At 39.6% G+C, this 21,624-nt stretch overlaps 1 protein-coding gene across 2 annotated transcripts in view; it reads left to right on the top strand.

Moving 5' to 3' along the window:
- The window catches only part of FNDC3B (fibronectin type III domain containing 3B), a 338,247-nt gene that overhangs the window by 180,070 nt on the left and 136,553 nt on the right, over positions 1 to 21,624 (top strand). For both annotated transcript variants that reach the window (XM_059391541.1, XM_059391542.1), the window contains exons 5-6: positions 14,968 to 15,211; positions 19,231 to 19,518. In XM_059391541.1, the coding sequence (XP_059247524.1) occupies positions 14,968 to 15,211; positions 19,231 to 19,518 (532 nt within the window). The remainder of the gene's footprint in view (positions 1 to 14,967; positions 15,212 to 19,230; positions 19,519 to 21,624) is intronic.

Below are 21,624 nucleotides of genomic sequence, written 5' to 3'. Positions count from 1 at the left end.
CTGTAAGGTATGTATTTAACTTCATTTAGATGGGCTCCTGGATCAGAGGATGGGCCCAGAGCTACGTGACCTCCAGTGGTCGCGCTATCTCTTTAACGACATCTGACTGTGAAATATCTGAGTAAAACCGACTATTAATATGGAGGAAAATTGAGAAACTGGTAGAATGCTTGTACAACATCTTTTTAAAGCTCACAACATGTATCCTTCAAAGAAACGAGGAGGATGGAACCAGGCGTGAAATGTCTTAGGAGGCTTGTTAACACCAAGAGATCTAAGGAGCAAAGTACGATTTGTCATGTAGTTGTGGAAAGAAAGAGTCCCACAGACCAGTTCTCCTCCCAGCTGGACATATTTGAGAATTGCCCAACCCTAGTCTGTCCCTGTGCCTGTTAGTTCAATTATTCTTCATATCCCCACAGTTCTCTTCCTCAAATACATGGGATGCCCTTGTTCAGATCTAGAGTTGGGTGTACATCACATCAAAGTGGAGTTCAAGTTCTCTAGTGTGGTGGATGGATTTTCAATAGTTAACTTTGCTCTCCTTCCAAGGGTCACCTTTTCGTGTTGGCCTATGTTGTTGCCACCTTAAACTTCTGTCCTTTGGATATATCTGGCCTTTTCTCAACTACATACTTTTTTGCCCATTATTTCCCTGTTCTTGGAATACTCTAGAGCTCTTCTTTGTCTAACAATTCAGTCATTTTTCTCGTTCAGATGGCCCTCCTCAGTGTGACCCTTTCAAGAATCTCCAACACAGAAATGGTGGTTCTGTTTTTTTCAGCATCTTTGGTGCTTGTTCCCATCTCCAGCAGGAAGTACAATTTTATAACCATCCTCAAGAACTCTTAGTGCCTCATTGGTATTATATCTGAGAATCTAGAATACTGCCTGGTATATAATAGGTACTTGATAAATGTTTTTAAAGGTAAGGAATTGGCCAAGCTGAAATAAAATGAATATGGCATAGATTTGCTTCAGAGATTTGGAGGTTCAAGTGGAGTAATGAAATACCTCATAGTTGGAAAAGTAGTAAGATCAGAGGGATGTGTACCTAACAAGAGTGAAATTCTCTGAATACGCCTTTGAGAAAGAGGAATGCTGAGACAGTACAGAAGAGGAAAGAACAGTCTCTTCAGCAAATGGTGTGGGACAACCAGATATACATATGTAGAAGAAATGAAGTTGGACCTCTGCTTCATACCAGTATACAAAAGCTAACTCAAAATGGGGTATAAACATAAGTGTTAGAGCTAAAACTATGTAACTTGAAGTAAAATTTCATAACCTTGGGTCAGGCCATTGATTCTTAGATGTGACACTAAATGCATGAGCAACTAAAGAAAAAAAAAGATAAATTTAATGTCATCCAAATTAAATTTTATGTGCTTCAATCAAAATTTTTGACACCATCAGCAAAGTGAAAAGGGGATTGAAAGAATGGAAGAAAATATATGCAAGTCATATATTTCAGAAGGGACTAGTATCTAGAATATATAAAGAAGTCTTACAACTCAGGAATAAAAGGACAACCCAATTTAAAGATAAGCAAAGGATCAGACTAGACATTTCTACAAAGAAGCTGTATACATTGCCAGTTAGTACATGAACAGATACTGAGCATTGTTAACCAGCAGGGAGATGCAAATCAACGTCATGATGAAATATACTTCACACATACTAGTAAGACTATAGTTAAGAAGATCAATAATAACAAATGTTGGCAAGGATGTGGAAAATTGAAACTGTTATATACTGCATTTGGTGATACAAAATGGTACAGTGCTTTGGAAAACTAAGCATTTGCTCAACTAGTTGAGCTGAGTTACCACATGACTAAGCCATTCCACTCCTAGGCGTATATTCAGGAGGAAGGAAAACATATGTTAACACAAAAACTTTGAGATGTGCATAACAGGATAATTCATAATAGCCCCCAAGTGGAAACTACCCAAATGTCCATCGGCTTTACGAATGAATAAACATGATGTGATATATGCATATAGTGGAATATTATTCAGTCAGAAGAAGGAACTACTGATTAGTGCTAAAATGTGAATGAACCTGGAAAATACTATGCCAGGTGAAGGAAGCCAGACACAGTGTCATCCCATTTATTTATAATGTCGGGAAGGGGCAAATCCACAGACACTGGAAATGGATTAGTTGTTGCCAGGGGCTTGGGGAGAGAGTCTTAGGGAGTGACTGAGAATGACTGTGGTACTTCTTAGGGGAGGGGGTGATAAAACTGTTGGTCATTCAATTCTGTGACTATACTAAAAACCACTGAGTGAGATACTTTAAAAAGATAGATTTTATGGTATGTAAATTATATCTCAGTACAGCTTTTATAAAAGAGAGGGGAGAGGGGAAGATGGTGACTAGTCCTAATTATTTGTTATGGGACAGCTGGGAAACATGGGCCAGCCTATCCTGGTGCGACTGGTGATGGTGGTAGTATTTACTGTGTATGGTGTGCACTTGGCTAAATGCTTTCTTTACTTCTCTAATTTTACATGTGAGGAAGCTGAGGTCCTGAGTAGAACCAGGATTGCAACCCAGGCATTTCTAAGTTCATGGCCTATTTCACTCTGTGATGTGATCTCGGAGTCAGCATCGGAGCCTGCCTTGGTGTATATATTTGCTTTATGTTACATTACCTTCTGCCAGTGCGAGTGTGGATGTGTGCTGTGCCTTCTCGTGCATTTCCGGAGCTGAAATACCAGCTGCTCACATACAGAATGGTCCATGATTAGAAGAAAACTGAAGAGGGAGGCAGGTGAATGCTTAAAGATGTTACGTAGTAGCTCTAATCCGAGTCAATGGAGAAACTCTTGATTATAGCATTCATGACATAATTTAGTAGCTGAAAATGCTTTAAAGATAAATTGATCAGATAGATTAAATACGAATGTCAGTAATGAACAGATTGTCTCATAGAAAGATAAGTATCTAGCATTAAAGACAACTGTGCTCTGCACAGTTTGTTTGTTTGGTTGTTTATTTATTTATTTATTGTGGGGGAAGGCGGTGTTGGGAAGGACTGAACCCTGTGGACCTAAAGATAGTGTGGTCTTGTGGTCCTAGGACAGGAGAGTCTGGAATCTTGTCATTTCAACTCTGTAGTCTCTGATATTGTAGGGTTGTTTTGGTGTTACAGTGTGTGTGTACTTTCTGCTTTACTATTTGGTGAGAGGCTGGGAGAGGTCTGAGGAAAAAGTAACATGACCTTTTCAACTTATGAGAAAATAGAGGCTAAGTTTTTTTTGTTTTGTTTTGTTTTTCAACTTTAAGAGGGGTCTTATGACGCTCATCAGCATTATTTCCATTCCATAAAAACAATTGTTCATGTGATTGGGGTTGAAACTCTGGGGTGAGGGCGAGGACTGTAGCTGGGAAGAATAGTGGACATTACTCGAAGAGGCCTGCCTTCAGGTTCCACCAGATCTCACCATGTCTACTTTCTGTGTAACTTTGACAAATTGTTTTCACCACATACACAAATGCCTACATGATATGGTAGAGGTTAGGATTAAGAGAAGTGTTATGTGAGGTATGTAGTCCACAGTGGGCATTCAGGAATTAGTAGCTGTTATTATGAAGAAGACTGCTAGAACAATTTCAGTGAAAGTTTGGCAGACTTTGCCTTCCTAAATACATACTGAGATTGTACAGTATGAAGCAAATTTTTCCTTTCGCCGTATACTTGGCCATGGTGTTCCTCAAATTTTTTAACCTCATCATTAACTTTATGAATAATTTCTTTGTAAAAATTTCTTAAACAGATGCCTTGAGTTTTCTTTTCCATGCTTCCATAGTAATTTATGAAATATTTTTCAACTGTTACGGGAAAACCTTATGTAGACCAAAAGGTTTAAGCATATGTAAAGAAAAAGTGAAACATCCAAGTTAATGTTCTGTTATTTGGGAAATGACTCTTTTTTTTTCAGGTTAACTGATGTAACTTAAATACTTCATATTGTCAAAGTAAGTGTTTTGTTGTTATAGTACAAGTATACACTTTATCTCTTTCCATAATAGATCAGTACCTGTTGAAATTGTGTATATTTCATTTCCCTTGATTGAGGAGAGGCAAGAAATGTGTTGAAAAATGCATTTAAATTTTGGTTGGTCATTCTTCAGTGGGAATTGTTTCAAGAGTTGGCCAGAAATCAGAGCGCCTATGAAGAAATAATGGGGTCCATTAGGTGGAAATCATGGACTGCTTTTCCCCATTTTGCTCAGGCAGGCCAGCTGAGAGCTATAAATATTAGCCCCAACCACTTCCCTTCGATAATTACAATCTGGGATTAAACCAGTGGTGAGTTCTACCTTCACTACTGTGAAAATGATGAGCAGAAAAGAGCATAGGGGGTTGCCCTGAGCCCTGACAGTCTAAGAATCAGACACATTTGGTAGCCAATAATAAGAAAACTGGAATCTCTTTCAAGACTTGAAGTCCTTTGGAAGAATAGATTTTTCTGTAGGAAGTTAGGAAAATTTCCACAATGGACAGAGTATGTGCACGGCAGTTCAAAGCTTCTATGGAAAAGAGCGGAGGATTTATATGTCCATTCTGCTTTAATTCCATTATCAGCAGATTCACAGCAACTTTCTTTTTCATCTGATGGCTTATTTGGTCTGAAGAGTGAATTACAGACAGGGTTGGCAATGCTAAATTAAAGAAATGTACCAGGGACGTTCCCTCACTCAGAGCATTGTGTAAGTTTCTTCTTTCTGAGCTTTTTCTTTGTCTCCTTTGTCTGCCTTTTCTTTTGGATTTCTTTTGTTTCTCAGACCCTGATGTTGTGGCATAATAGATCATAGGATTAACAGGAGGGAACATGAGCCTGGTGGGCTCTGTGTCCAACCCCTTGTGTGGTTTTAGGAATTTTTTTCTCAGCTTTTTTAGTTAGTTAACATGTAGTGTAATACTGGTTTCAGGAGTAGAATTTAGTGATTCATCACTTACATATTAGGAATATTTTGAAACTATTTATTCGGGTGTACCACTTTTTTGTTTGCTTGAAAATTGCATGCAGGCTTCACAAGTCCATGGGTCCTCTGTGCCCCGTGTCTCCCTGGATCTCCATTTCCTTGAAAAGTGCCCAGCACATGTGAGGCATTTATTGAAATTTGGCCGGTTGGCTGTGTCATTTTCATCCTATAGAGAGAGGAGGGGAAAGGAAAATGTTTGAGGATCTCTGAAGTTCTTTTCTGATCTCAGTGAGGTGATGTACCTCTACTGTTCATATTGTTCCTTTAAAAGGGGATCAAGTGAGAATACAAGTTTCCGTAAGTAGTACCAAAACAGTGTGGCATATTCCCTTGGTGTTTAGCGTTCTTTTGACTAAAATGCTGTGTTTTACTTCAGTAGGAAAAGGATAGTTGATTTTCATTATAATAACATTGAGACGTGGCACCTGGGTGGCTCAGCTGGTTAAGTGTATGACTCTTGATTTCAGCTCAGGTAATGATCTTAGGGTCATGGGATCAGGTCTTCTATCAAACTCTGCATGGAGTCTGTTTAAAATTCTCTCTCCCCTCTCTCCCTGTTCCTTCTCACCCTTCTCTCTCAAATAATAAATCTTTAAAAAAATAATATTGAGACAGTGTCACATGTAGAAATGCCTTTGGAATCAAGAAGTATTAAATAATACACATAATACTATATTTAACTTTATTGCACAATTTGTCTTTCTAAATTAGTATCCCACATTGTCATATATAACTGCTTTTCTTGGAAAAATACCTTTGCTCGACTTGTTGGGTACAGAACTTTGATCAAGATGGATTTTATATTCCTGCGCATTCTTTGAAATCCATGTGGTTTTTGAACTTGGTCTTACATAATAATACAGTTATTTTGCTCTGTGATAAATAGGATCTGAGTATCGTCAGCATGGATTCTTAATCCTTGTGCCATGGAGTCCATTGGCAAACTGGTGAGGCATTTCTAAATGTAATATGTAAAATTCATAGATACAATCTAGAGTAATCTATGTTTCCATGCGTCTGAGACGCTAGACTTAAGAGATGTGATTGGCTCCCTCTTGCGCGCAGATCCACGGAGACTGCCTGAGCTAACAAACACTAACTACCTACAGATTCCTGCAGTGATATTTTTCTTAATATATTAAAGGCCGCTCAGTTTGGCACAGATTACACCATCAGACCTCTCCTTAACCATTTGTCTTCTGACAAATATTCTGTTCTTAAAATAGCATTTTAGCTTTTTCTGAAATAATCATCTGGCCCATGTTACTGATTGAAAACTCAGTGGATGGAACTATTCACTTGCCCTGTGTGCTTATGTGCACATTGGGAAGGATTAGATTTGCTTTTTTGATCTTTCAGTGTGGTCCTTTTCAGTATTTAGGTTGGTAATGTATGATAAAATGTGCTAGAAAAGGCACATTTCCGGAATACTTGAATATGTATCTTGATGAGCACTTAGCTGACCTTAGGTTACTTAATTGCTCGTAAAGGTACTTCGCCTCGACTTGAGGACTGTGATGTTGCCTATGCTCAAGGTTAGAGGTTTGCTGAAGATTATGCAAGTTAAGTTCTGTGCCAAACACTTCATAAGCTGTTAAAAGATACGCAAATCACAGGAGTTGTTACTGTCCCCTTTCATTGTTACATTGTTTGCCGTTTGGCCTTCAGCAACAGTGCACAGTGCTGTATTTCTGCTAAGAGGAGGCCTCTTGGCGGTCAACAGTGTCTTGAGACGTGTCGCTCTTTATAAGCAGGGACCTCTGTTCCCCTGTGGCATCCTCAGGATGGGGCTGCTGAGTCAGCTAGTAAGAGGGAGCTGGAGACAGCTGAGGACCCAGTCTGGGTTCTTCAGTTCCTGAGATGTTTCTCAAACCTTGGCTGGGCATCCTGTTGAATTTGGAAGGTCTTAGATTACTGCCATGTCCCCTCAACTACAGCACTTCCCTGCTTTACCAAGTTGATGGGTTAAAGAAAGACTACAGACGATGTACCTGTTGCTGTCCTCCTCTCTAGCTCTCAGTGGTCTTAGTTGTAAAGCATGGGGTAGTTCCCCAGAAAGAGCTAAGTGTGTTTAGTAAGGCACTAAATGTTGATTTTGTTTATATGTGCTTTTGTTGTGTTTTTTCCCAGGTTCGAAGTTCATATAAGTGTGCGTAGCTTGGCTTGTGTCTGTGTGTAAAAGCATTCGCATGTACAAAGCCAGCAGACGGGGCATGGCGATGACTGCTTATGAGGTTATCTCCTTAACAGTGGTCCCCTCTGGAGCAAGACTTTGTGTGAGAGTCATGCCCAGAAGTACTGAAGACAAATGCCACCTAATTGTGATCCCCCAAGAGGAAAAAATAAAACAAGACGAATCAGAGTCAGACAAACCATAAAAGACCCTTAAACATAGGAAACCCAAGGAGAGTTGCTAGAGGGGGTGAGGGGTGGGGGCTGGGGTAACTGGGGTAAGGGTATTTAGGAGGGCACGAGATGTCTTGAGCACTGGGTATGCTCTACCTCTGAAACTTGTAATAAACTCTATGTTAATTAATTGAATTTAAATTTTAAAAAATCCTTAAAAAAAAATTGTGCCCCTCCCCTCAGCAACCTCAGATTTGTATCTGGATCTAGCCATTTTCTGCTTAGTCTATACCTAGCCATTGTCTGGAGCTGGCATGTGGGTTGAAAATTAAGCACCAGTAGAAAACTCAAGGTTTCTAGATGTAATGAGTGTGTTTGTAAAAATGTTTGGATGAATTTTCGTTTATTTCTTATTAGTTAAACCTGAGGTTTAGTTATTGATAAAGCAAATGAAATGGATTGTTTATTTAACCATTGGCAAGAACTATCTAGAACTTTTTTTTAAAAATTCTTTTATTTTTTTTTAAAGATTTTATTTATTTATTTGACAGAGAGACCACAAGTAGGCAGAGAGTCAGGCAGAGAGGGGGAAGCAGGTTCCCCGCTGAGCAGAGAGCCCAATGCGGGGCTTGATCCCAGGACCCTGAGATCATGACCTGAGCCGAAGGCAGCAGCTTAATCCACTAAGCCACCCAGTTACCCCAGAACTTTTGTTTCTTGATTGAGGGGAGGATATTTATTACCATTTTGTAGGTACTATGCAGGATACTCTCATGATATCATTGAAAAGGTTTTGAGAAGCAACCCAGGAACATCACCAGTAATTTATTTTTCCTTTGGGCTACAAAACTAGCCATGCTGTGTGGCGAAAGGAGCTGGTCCTCAACCTGGAGGGTTTACTGTCTAAAACACTAATGATGGTGGATTTAAATAATATTTCAACAGTGTTAGCCATGAGAGATAGGAGGAGTACTGACAAAGAGAAGTTGTGTTTGGTGTTTTTTTTTTTAAGATTTTATTTATTTATTTGACAGACAGAGATCACAAGTAGGCAGAAAGGCAGGCAGAGAGAGAGAGAGGAGAGGAAGCAGGCTCCCTGCTGAGCAGTTAGCTCGATTCGGGGCTTGAACCCAGGACCCTGCGACCATGACCTGAGCTGAAAGCAGAGGCTTTAACCCACTGAGCCACCCAGGCGCCCGTGTTTGGTGTTTTTGGCCACAGTTGTAATCATTAAATTAGTAAAGATAGGAAGAAGTAAGTCAGGAGATTTTGGGAGATACATCCAGTTCTGCCTCAATTTTTAAATCCAGTAACTTGACTTCATCTATAAAATAGAACAACTGCTTGCTCCTGTAACTCTTGGATTGCTTTTTGAATATTCCTTAATGCTGGTTTTCATTTTCTTCTAATGGCACTTAGGGGATGGTTGTGTGGGTTTCCTCCAGGATAGCAAGAAGGGGATGGGCTCTACGGGAAGCATGGTCTCTAGGTTTCAAATCGCTGCCTGTCCTGAAGAACACACCTGCTTTTACTTTTTTATGCTGTTCACTGTATTAGAAAATACACAGTGGAGAGCTAGTGCAAGAAGTAAATGTGGGAGCTAACACTTTTGTACTCCTGGTTGATCATGAGTAAGATTCCTCAGCTGCAGGACGCCTGGGTGGCTCAGTAGGTTAAACCCTCTGCCTTCGGCTCAGGTCATGATCTCAGGGTCTTGGGATCGAGCCCCACATCGGGCCCTCTGCTGAGCCGGGAGCCTACTTCCCCTCTCTCTCTGCCTGCCTGTCTGCCTACTTGTGATCTCTCTCTGTCAAATAAATAAATAAATAAAATCTTTAAAGAAAAAGAAAAAAGATTCCTCAGCTGTATTTAAGATTGAAGTAAAACTTGCAATGGAAAGGTCTATTTTTCGGTGTCTTTCTTTTGGTAAAATCACAACTAATGTAAAACAAGAGGGTTGGGAATGATGGGTCTGAAATTAACAGGGTTTAGATTAAGTGAAATTTTAGAATAGGAGGTACTTAACCTGAATTAAGGGAGAAATTTTGATAATGAATTTGTAAATAAGTCTTGGTGGACATCAGATCGAAGCAGAGAAATCTTCCTTCCTCCCCTCCTCCCTCCCTCCCTTCTTACTTTTTCATTTCTTTGTTTGCTTAGCATTTATCAAAAGCCCCCTATGTGTCCAGGTGCCCTTGGGGGACAAGAAACAGAGCTGTAACTTCTGCTACAGGACAGATGCTGGGGGGCGGGGGGCACCCGTCTGGCTGGGAGGAGCCTGGCCTGTTGGCCTGCTCATTCCGCTGTCCACGCAAGTGTTCTGTATCACCGGGCCTTTCTTCTCCTGCTCACTGCTCGCGTGCTTATTTCAGTGGAGACTTCTTCCCTTCCGGGCATGGCCTGGGAGCCCATTTCAAGTTTGTTGGCAGGAGTTAGGAATTGAGCTGGAGCCTGATTTTCACAAACTCATTTGGTCCCAGTTTCCTGTGTGCAGCCAGCACTGCAGCAAGCCGGCTGCCCAGTCCCACACCCCGCCCGAGCACGTGTTGGGTTTCTGTGTGTCCATGCGCGTTCTGCCCTGCGCGCTTCCTGGATCATCCTCGGCCAACTGGAACAGCCTTTTGAAATTTCTCCTTTGTTACCAACCATTTAAGCTCCTCTTTTGATTGTTGTTGCTTGCAACCGAGAAGCAGAAGGGAGAGAGTTGGAAGAACTGAAGCGTTAATTAAAATTTCCTGTGGAGGGGTGCCCGGGTGGCTTGGTTGGTTAAGCGTCCGACTCTTGGTCTCGGTTCAGGTCATGATCTTAGGGTCCAGAGATGGAGCCTCATGTCAGGCTCCGCGGTCTGCAGGGAGTCTGCTGGAGATTCTCTCTCTTTTCTCTCTCTCTCTCAAATACATAAATAAATCTTTTAAAAAAAAGTTTCCTGTGGAGCGTTTTATTTCAGTAAGCGGAACTACCTTCCTTCTCTGTTAGCTATGAGAAAAGACACTCACAATGTGTTATGAAGAGCTCAGTTTTAGTTCTTGGGACTCAAAATTATTCCCTCTCTTTCCCTTTTGCTCTCTGGCTTTGGGTCAGTTCGCTGAACTTTCCTGAGCTTCTTTCCTCTTAATCTCTAAAATGGGGATAACTGCATATGCCTCACAGGATTGTTGGGAGGATTTAATGAGATGTTAATCTTAACAGTAGTAATGGCTAGGCAAGATTTTTCTTTCAGGTGTCCGTTACTGTTCCAGGCCCTTCTCGTGTATTGCCTTATTTCAGATGGAGGGTATTAAAGCAGAGCAGCAAGTAGTCAGTAAAGACTGGTTTGTCCTAAATCCTTTCACATCTCTGAGAACCCAGCTGTTCTGTTTCCTGTGGTTCACTATTTATGTATTTATTTCTCAGCATACCTAGCTTCTGTGTAATTCTCTACATACTGAAAACTACAGAGTTCAGATCAGAAGGAAAATTGAGGTGCAAGTATGACAGAGATTCTCCCTGTTGTGAGCACCTTATTTTCCAGCCTCTTATCTTTGTGTCTAGACCACCGATTAGCAAGAGTACTAGGCACATAGAAGTTTCTCAGTGAATGTTTATTGAGTAGACTCAGTGATGTGGTGAAGAAATCAAGCCAGGTCGTGTTTGCCATCAAGCTATGATAGGTGGTGTGTTGATTTGCTAGGGCTCCTGTAACAGAGTACCACAGAGTGGTTGGCTTCAATGACAAATTGCTTCCTCGCAATTCTAGAGGCTACAGATTTGGTTTCTTCTAAGGCTTCCTTCCTTGGCTTGTAGGCGGCCATCTTCTATCTTTATGTTCTCACATGGTCTTCCCTCTGCGTGTCTGTCCTAATTTGCTCTTCTTACAGCAGTCTCAGTCATATTGGATTAGGGCCCAGCCACAGAACCATTTTACCTTAATTATCTCTTTAAAGTCCCTGTGTCCAAATAGTCACATGCTGAGCTACTAGGGAGTTAGGACTTCAATATATGAATTGGTGAAGAGTGGCAGTGGGCAGGGTTGGGGGGGCACACAGTTAAGCCCGTAATGGGTGACTGTCTGAGAAACTAGCACAGTGGTGAGTGACTGTTTTGTTGAGTCACAGAGCTAGGAAAAAATCTAGATGAAGGATAGTTGTGATTTTTGAAAAAACAATATACTGTGTCCTGATTTTTGAAGAGCACTTACTAGAACTTAGTCTGATGTTTCTCTTTATATTACTCTTAGAGTATATAGATGAATCCTCCCTTTTTTTTCCCCTCAGTTTTGAACATCCAGTGCTTAGCTCATAGTATGTTACAGGAAATAATTGTTGAATTGAATACAGGTGATTTGTCTGCCTCTGGATATTGTCAAAATTTCATTCATCCCAAAAGCAAGTGAATCTGTCTTTTCAGTGGTCACTTGTGAAGGCACATTTTATTGCCTCAGGATTTTTGGACTGAACTCTTTCAAATATCTGAATTCTTCTCTAGTAATACTTCTTTATGAACTTTTTTTTTTTTCTTAAATTTCAAGATGTTATTTACTTATTAGAGAGCGAGCACATAAGCAGGAGCTGGGGAGGGGTTGGGGGAGAGGGAGAAGCAGACTCCCTGCTCAACAGGGAGCCAGATCCTGGACTCTAGCCCAGGACTCTGAGATCATGACCTAACCTGAAGGCAGATGCTTACCTGACACCCCTAGGAACCTAATTTTTAAACAAAGAGTACTATTACCATGATTTCATGAGTTGCTTATTATTTTGTGCATTTTTATTACTCCTTGGATTTTCTTATTGTTTGGGGGAACATAAGCATAATTTCCTTAGACATAGATCAAACCTGAATTTGATAAATATATTGCAGTTTGTGTTATGGAAGAACAATGAACAAAATATTCAGCATATTTTTAAATTTTTGCTTCTCATTATTTTAGAATTAATATTTCATTTCTTAAAATATTTTTAATGAACAAATACCACAGACTAAGATAATTAAAAATGGGGCTGTCAGACAATTTTCATTATAAGTAGGCCATTTGCAGTTTCAAAGAGCCACTTGGTTTTCTGACTGGAAACTTCTCTTTTCATGAAGCATAATTTATGCATCAGAGTTATTAATTTTTCAAATTAGTGGCAGTACTTATTCTTTCAAAATGTACTGGTAAAAAGCTAATGTATTAGCTCTGTATCTCTTACAGATTTTTTTTCCCTATAGAAAATTCTTCTCGGGCGCCTGGGTGGCTCAGTGGGTTGAGCCGCTGCCTTCGGCTCAGGTCATGATCTCAGGGTCCTGGGATCGAGTCCCGCATCGGGCTCTTTGCTCAGCAGGGAGCCTGCTTCCTCCTCTCTCTTTCTCTGCCTGCCTCTCTGTCTACTTGTGATCTCTCTCTGTCAAATAAATAAATAAAATCTTTAAAAAAAAAAATTCTTCTCTTTGTTAGTGCTTTCTGTTCACCTCATTTTTTAAGAGTTTTCTTTTAGCAAGTTAGAAATTATGATGAAATTAAAATAATTTCTTCTCACTGTAATATGCTCCTGCTTACAAGCCCAGAGTTCTTCCTATTTAGTGAGGGCCGTGTTCTTGTTTTACTATATTGCCCGAGTCTGTGTGGCTGGTTGGCCATTAGAAGTTTTACAATAATGAACGTGATGAAGGTTGCAGGTTTCAAGGAAACAAATACTTTGCTTCCGTGGACCTTCTGGTGTCTACCACAGGATTGAGTTGGAGGTTCCGTGAAGGAGGAACATCTGGAATATACCTTATTTTTTCTTACTAGCCAGTGGCAGAGTGGGAGAGAAGGAAGACGATAATATAATGTGTGTTTCTGTCAGATGGTAAGAAAAATCTGTATGTACACAAAAATTGTACAAACTGCAATTACCAAATGCCCTTTTCTTGCTCTGCATTTTAGATGATCTAGAAGATGCTAGCACACGTATAGCATTTCCGACGTCATAGTTTAAGCATTTCACATCTACCTTCTATCAACTGCCATGCCTTCATAAATGAGGTTAATGGGATTAGCTTGTCAAAACCCAGAAGAGGTTACATTTATTAAAGAATGCATAAAAAGTCCCATCTTGAGCTTTAGGAGGGAGTATGACTCAGAATCTTCATTTTAAGGAGTTAATACTGTTTTCTTAATGAACTGTTAACATAGTGATTAATTCTGAAACTGTCATGTTAAGCGGTTCATTAATAAACATGACAATTTTTCTTTTCTTAACATAAAGATGACTGGCTGTTAATTCAGATGGGACCTAACTCGTATACTCATGTACAGGCTAACATTGATAAACTTGACATTTTGTATCAAACAGTTTTTTTTTTTTTAAACAAAGCTTATTATAATTTTTTTATTAGAATGTTTTAGACATGATTAAGTCATTTTATTTTGGCCTATAATCAGCCTCCTGAGGTGTAATGAGAAATCCATTTCAATATACAAGTTTAATTTTCAGTGCTTTTTGGTAGTGGTGGTGGTGGTTTAAAATTATTATTATTCTTTTTAAGCAAGCTTCCTACCAGTGTGTGCCTGATTGTCTTAAATACTTGATTAGGCCAGCCCGGTCTCTTTGGCATCTAGGTGTACTCTTGGGCCCTGATCCCGGGGGCCTTTCTCCGAGCTATCCCAGCACAACCAATTCTTTCAAATCCTAAAAGCATCCCTCATTCTGCCTTTCCCTGCTCCTCTACTCCTCAGCTTTCCCTCTTGATTATGGTATCTGTTGTGTAATTTCTTACCTGGCATCTCAACAAAAGCCTTTGTTTTGAGAGCAGGTCCCATTGGAGTTGGCCAGAGAGGCAGTAAACATTGTTACTGTACTGCCTTAGCTACCTTCCTTGAGGTTATTAGAAAGCCTCTCAAAAACATGTGGAGAGAGTGGTGATGGGCTCCTTCTGCTTATAGCAGGTCTCCTGTCCTAATGTCTCCCTTCACAGCTCCCATTATGTCATCAGGATGTCTTGGGAGCAAAGGTGTCCATCTTGATTGAGTATTGTTTGAGTTTTTTATTGGTTGGAATCCCCTCATTTTATCTGCATCCTTGGTCCCAAATTAAATGAACCTTTGGTACTCCCCTGGCCTCTGAAGTTAATGTTCTCTTTGTTTCCAAAAGCCCTGTACAAACAGTACAGTCATGCTAACGCAGGAATAGGTCAAAAGCCATCAAGCCCATCTGGAAAGCTTGCCCTGTGAAGTACATTTATGTTACTCAGAAATCTCCTTTCTGGAAAACCAGTGAACCATTAGTTACATTCAAAGTCATTGCTCAGATTAGCTAAATCACACATGAAATTCACTTGTCTTGGATGAAGTCTTCAGAAGTCTTCTTCCAGGTCTTCTTGGAAAATTTTATGAGACAAATGAGATTTATTATCAAGCCATTGATCTCTCCAAAAAGTTTTGTGTAATCAGAATCAAGTGGTTGATGAAAGCTTATTTTCATAAGTTTTCATTGTTAAACATTATTTCTAAGACACATCTAAAAATTGGTTTGAATTAGAGAACCAGAATTCAACATGCACTGATTTTTTTTTCTTCCATGAGGAGAGAAAAATTCCAGTAAGGGAAGCAGTTAAATACTATATATGTCCACGAGATGTTTGTTGATAAATATATACGACACTGTTTCTTTCTGTTTTCTTTAGGTGATTGAAGACAATACTGGAGTCCGCCGGGTGGTGGTCACACCGCAGTCTCCTGAGTGTTACCCTCCAAGCTACCCCTCAGCCATGTCTCCAACCCACCACCTGCCCCCCTACCTGACTCACCACCCCCATTTTATTCATAACTCACACACGGCTTACTACCCACCTGTTACTGGACCTGGAGATATGCCGCCTCAGTTTTTTCCTCAGCACCATATTCCTCCTACAATATACGGCGAGCAAGGTGAGTAGATTATTGCTGGCATTGAGAGCTGTTGAAACTGGTTACAACTTGGAAGTAGCTTAGGAGAACCATGGAGCCTTTGTTTCTCCTGCAGTGAGCCTGGTAGGGGATCTACTGGCTGTAGAAAGCCACAAGAAATTCCTAGCTTCCTTTGTCTTGAAGCGCATCTTGCAAAGATTCCTTTGTGGGTTTCAGCTCTTTATGTTTTCCAAGATTCTGCCCCCTGTTCCAGCCACTGCAAAAAGAGAAGGGAGGGATAGCTACTTCTTACCGTAGTAAGAAGTGAGTGATGGAGCATACATTCCTGTGTCCCATTTTCATATTTTTCTGTGACAGTGGCCTGAGATGGAACTGTGGGACATTGTTGCCTAGGCATCCATATGGCCTAGCAGCAGAAGGAAAATTAAGTGTTTTGTGCCCAGTTGCACAAAAGGTAACTATGTGGCTTCCTACTAACACACTGTGTAAGGCACTCTTCATCAAGCAATTAGCCAGTTACCAGGGCTTTTAGTCATTAAGCTTAGACCAAATCAGAAAACTCAGATAGAGGACTCAGTTTCCCAGATGCCCTGTGTTGGCAATCTTAGTAGAACTCAGAATCTCCTCGATAGGGTCCTCCTGAAGCCTGTTATTACTTTAACCAATTTCACTGTTTAGTAGCCAAGTACTCACCTCGACATGAAAGAGTCTCAGACATTATATCTTTCTAGTGTTGGTTGAGTCTAAAGCCTTTTCTATCAAAATGGATACTAAGAAACCAGATAAGTGAGGGTAAAAAAATCACACTTTTTTTTTTTTTTTAAAGATTTTATTTATTTGACAGAGAGAGAGAGAGCACAGGCAGGGGAAGCAGCAGAGGGAGAGGGAAGAGATAAGCAGGCTCCCCATTGAGCAGGGAACTCAGAGCTGCACTCCATCCCAGGACACCGAGATCATGACCTGAGCTGAAGGCAGACGCTTAACCAACTAAGCCACCCAGGTGTCCCCCCAAAATCAGACTTTAATAGCTAAGATGTCTAAAGCTTTGCAAAGTGATTTTCTTCTATGAATTGAAGCATTTTACCACTTCAAACATTTCTTTCTATTGGTTCAAATACGAGAATTCCTGCTATATAGCAGGAATAGCAACTTACCGTAAACTTCACTTATCAATTATGTATAAATATATATATATATTTTCCCCCTGTATGCTTAACTCACATCGTAATTTTTTTTCTTAACAAAATAAAAATTTGAGATGGTTATTTTAAGTGGAACATCCTCTTCCAACTTAGGGATAGAATTTGAGTTTGTTGTTTTGGTTTTTTGTTTGTTTTAGTAGTTAGAAATTTAGTACTTAGAAATATAAAATTCAAAAGAATCAAGCACTATCATAGCAGGGCATGGAGAAATGATGGCATTGATAACTTTGTACTGATATAATCTTCCTGCCTAATGGCATAACCCCCCCAAACAGAGTGAGGAAATGCCATGAAAGCATTTGGAAAAATCTGAAAAAAATAATTAACTGTCATTTTTAAGAATCATTCAGTGTCTTGACACAAGGCACATTAAATATTTGAGTATTGTCAGAGTTTTTTGATTTGGTCTGAGCTTAATGAGTAAAAGCCTTGGCAACTGGCTAATTGCTAGATGAAGAGTGCCTTACACAGTGTGTTAGTAGGAAGCCACGTAGTTACCTTTTGTAAATGATGTCCTCTTCAATTTTAGACAGCAGTATGATTTAAATGGTCATTAGAATTAAGAAGAAAAGTGTTTTTCTTTCAGAGGGTATTTTGGTTTATTTTCATTGTAATAACATGGTGTAATAATGTAAAAATGAAAGTGCCTCATTAATTCCAAATTAAAGAAAGCAAAAAACAAAATCCTTTTGTTTTATAGTTAAAAAGCCCTATATATATCCCTTACCTTTACTTCCTGGTGTACGTATCTAAAAACAACTTAAAACATTTAATTTCCCATACCGGAGGAGTAAAGTTTCAACATGTTTTAAAAGATTATTGTATTAGTGTCCATGGTGAATATCTTAAATTTCAAGTATAACGCATTTTGACATTTAAAACAATTAATATCCTTTTGTATATTTGGGTATGATTTAATTGGACATAGGCTCTTAGAACAAGAGAGGGAGCATGAGCCCGGGGTGGGGGGTGGGGCAAAGAGAAGGACTCTCAAGCAGACTCCCCTCTGAGTCAGGAGCTGATGTGGGGCTCCATCTCTTGACCCTGAGATCATGACTCGAGAGCCGAAATCAAGAGTCTGATGCTTAACCAGCTGAGCAACCCAGGCACCCTGGGCATAGGCTCTGAATCAGATTGCCTTTGTGTTTTCACATTCTTTAGTGCAGTTTGGTGACCTTGTGAAGATTTGCTTTTTAAAGATCTTCTCTAAGCTATATGAAGAGAAAGAAAAGTGGAGCCCCCCCCCCCCCAAGTTGAAAGGTTAGTCATGTTAAATAAGGGGAATGTGCATTCCTGGTATGTTTAAAACAGGCCCCATTTAGGTCTCTTGTCCAGAGACAGGATAGGAATGCTACGTTTTCACTCTCAGAAGTATTCAGCTTGGAATGGTAATTTATTTGGTCATTCTATGCGTATGGGGCCCTTTTTTCTTTTTAACACAAGGACCCAATCTCTGTGTTATATACTGTCATTTTTATTAATGCCTAAATACAATTTTTAATTGATTTTACCATCTTTTGATTTAAAATAAATGTTTTCCCCTAAGATCAGAAATTGTTTTGTAAGCTCCCATTGTTTTTTTGGAGCCACTTAAAAATCTACATAGTAGGGACGCCTGAGTGGCTCAGTCGCTTAAGTGTCTGTCTGCCTTTGGCTCAGTTCAGGATCCGAGGATCCTGGGATCCAGTCCTGCATCGGGCTTCCTGCTCAGCTGGAGGTCTACTTCTCCCTTTCTTCCTCCACCTACTTGTGCTCCCTCCTTCTCTTTCTCTCTTTCATAAATAAGATCTTTAAAAAAAAATTTTTACATAATGAAGCCAGGTGACATTCTACTAGTCAGTTTATCTTGCCTCTAGATTACTCTAAAATAGACATTTGAGACCACAGCTTATTACATGAGGCACCAGGTTGCAGAGATAGCTTATGTTTACTCCTGCTGTTTGTCTTTGAACATTTCCCCTGATTCTGTGAGCTTTGATTATTTTTAGTTAAATTTTTCATCTCATCATGTTAGTAAGTTTTATTCAGAAGTTGGCTCTTTCACATGCTGTAAACAACTCCTTAGATTCTGGTTGTTACACACTTTTCACTTGATCTTAGCCAAAAGCCCGAGAAGCGATATGTTACACACTTTTCAGAAGAAATGCTATTTTGTCTATAATGATGAGTATAGTTTTAAGTGTCTTGATTCTAAGGACACATTTATGGGGCTCTTTTGGTTTTTTTTCTGATTTGTTTTCGATATATTGCAGTTAAAAAACATTTGACAGTGATTTTTGACAACAAAAGCAAAATTTATATATAAATTCAACTAGAATATGAACTCTTCAGGAAAAGTAACCTTGTCTTCAGTATTTTCCATAATTTTTGGAACATTCATGAAAATGCATTACAGTTGTTTTATTTGTTCTTTCACACAATACAGTTTTTAATGATCATTCTTCAGTTGGTTCAAAATGAATGGGAACATTTTAAACATGTATTCTATATATATGTATAATTAAAAAAAAATATTTAGTAGTTTTTAAAACTCCTTCTTCAGGAGCCAGGTCTTTTGACCATTTAAAATTTCTACTGAAAATGTAGGCTGGGGCACCTGGATGGCTCAGTTGGTTAAGTTTCTGCCTTCTGCTCAGGTGGTCATTCCAGGGTCCTGTGATGTCTCCTGCCTGGGACTCCCTGCTCAGCAGAGTCTGCTTCTCCCTCTGCCTGCCACTGCCCCTGCTTGTGCTTGCACACTCTTTCTCTGACAAGTAAATAAAACGAAACTAACTAACTAACTAAATACATACATAAAATGTAGACTGAGCTTGTGTTTGTCATAATCCTCCGTTTCAGAAATCATACCGCTCTATGGAATGTCAAGCTACATTACCCGGGAAGACCAGTACAGTAAGCCTCCGCACAAAAAACTGAAAGACCGCCAGATTGACCGCCAGAACCGCCTCAACAGCCCCCCGTCTTCTATCTACAAAAGCAACTGCACACCCGTGTATAACGGCTATGGGAAGGGCCACAGCGCTGGAGGCGGCGGAGGCAGTGGAGGCAGCGGGGGCGGGCCAGGAATTAAGAAAACGGAGCGGCGGGCCAGGAGCAGTCCAAAGTCAACTGATTCGGATTTGCAAGGTAATGGGCAGAGTATTTGCTGTAAGGAGAGATCCCTGGAGCCCGACATCCTAAAAGAAACATCTTGTACCTAACGGTGTTATTTCATGGCCACTGGTCTTTCTCATAGGGATGGCTAGTTAGAGCTTCCAATCGTTTTCCAAGGAAGAGCTGAATATCGTATCCTTTATTTTTATTAATAGTTTATGGCAGAAATATCCTTGGGTCACAAGTGCCATGTGACGTTTTACATAAGCTCAGTAACAAGTATGCGAGCAGTGGCTTTTCACATTAGCCCACTTCCTGTTGTTTTCACTCCAAATAGGCAGGGAGGAGATCCAGAGTCTTTCTAAGAAGTACAGGGCTAGTTCAACAGTGAAAATAATTACACCTCATCAAACCAGATGTAATTACTTGGTTCTGTAGTGAAATGTATCGTTGTGGAATAGGAATATATTTCTGCTTACTTTCAGGCATCAGTTCTTTCTTAATGCTACCTTTGCATTCTGAATGAAGTAGTTATTGCTCAAGACTGAGATGGAAGAAATATGGTCACCGTATATAAGACATCAGCTCCAAAGGGCATGTGTTTTTTTTTTTTTTTTTTTTTTGGTAGATGAGTCTCATGGCTATAGATTGGTTAATTTGGGGAAGCAGGTATATGTACTTTAAGGTGTTTTTTTTAAAAAAGATTTTATTTACTTATTTGACAGAGATCGCAAATAGGCAGAGAGGCAGGTGAAAGGGGGGTGTGGGGGGTGGGCGGAAGCAGGCTCCTCCTGAGCAGAGAGGCTGAAGTGGGGCTCGATCCCAGGACCCTGGGATCATGACCCGAGCCAAAGGCAGGGGCTTTAACCCACTGAGCCACCCAGGCGCCCTTTAAATCAAGTTTTTAGCCAAGATTTAGAAACTGCCTATTTTAATGCCATCGGAGTTAAAAACAGGCTTTTGATACAGGCATGTGGAGAAGGCTGACTTAATTGAAGGAGAATAAGGTAACATTTTGAAAAGCGAGGTGAATTTACAAATATAAATATATAAAGACATGAGCGTCTAGGAAAGACAGGATAAGAAGTGATTATAGCAGTCATTGAATATACTCCTTTGTCTTATCAGACCTCATCCAGATGGGAACAGGAACTGTGTATGTGAGATGTGTTTGTGAATGACAGAGAAAGAAGTTGTTTTATGTTTGATTGCGTAGAGAAGACTGGACTCTTTTGCGGCTGAGGAAACTGAGGTAGAACCAGCCATTGGCTTCAGCCTTTCCCCCCACTTCATTGATAAATAAATTGTAGCATTAAAAAGAGGAATAGTAAGATAGAGTCAAAAGTGACCAGAAATTTCTGAGTAAAATGTATTATAGATCCTTTAATTTTGTTCCTTATCCTTTTCTATATTTTTCTATATTTGAAAATATATATTGAAAATAAATATATTTTTATATTTTCTATATATTTTCTGTATTTTTCTATATTTGCTATTTTTAATGTTATTTTTAGTCAACTGGTAATACAGACTCTCAGTTTGAAATTAGATTACTAGCAATGTTAGACTTTTTAACAATGGGCATGAAAAGGAATTCACACCAAAAAATTAGAAATTAGTTTTTCTAAGGAGAATTTTAGTTTGTAAAAAAGAGAAAAGGAATGTAGAAGCAGTCTTCAGAGAGCTTAATGAGGTTTGAACTACCTTGATTATTTGATTTATTCTCTAATACTGTCTGTCTTGCACCAACAAAGATTTCAGACAGATGACATAGATATATATAATAGAGTCAGAATAAATCTAAGGAGCAGAGAGATGAAGGAAATTAGGATGAATCAGGGTCAAAGTTAGCAAATAAAACTAAGGTAATTATGGATTAAGTATGGCAAAAAAAAAAAAGTATCTTCCTTATCTGTACAGTTATTCTATATTACATGTCTAAATGTATAAGCTGCTTTATTTTTTAATATACTCACAGCTTTTTTTTTTTTTTAAGATTTTATTTATTTATTTGACAGACAGAGATTACAAGTAGGCAGAGAGGCAGGCAGAGAGAGAGAGAGAGGAGGAAGCAGGCTCCCTGCCCAGCAGAGAGCCCGACGCGGGACTCGATCCCAGGACCCTGAGATCATGACCTGG

The sequence above is a fragment of the Mustela nigripes genome, chromosome 2 (assembly GCF_022355385.1).
Source record: "Mustela nigripes isolate SB6536 chromosome 2, MUSNIG.SB6536, whole genome shotgun sequence".
Taxonomy (NCBI): Eukaryota; Metazoa; Chordata; class Mammalia; order Carnivora; family Mustelidae; genus Mustela; species Mustela nigripes.
The sequence above is the reverse complement of the archived record's forward strand: the minus strand, read 5'-3'. Positions and strand labels throughout refer to the sequence as shown.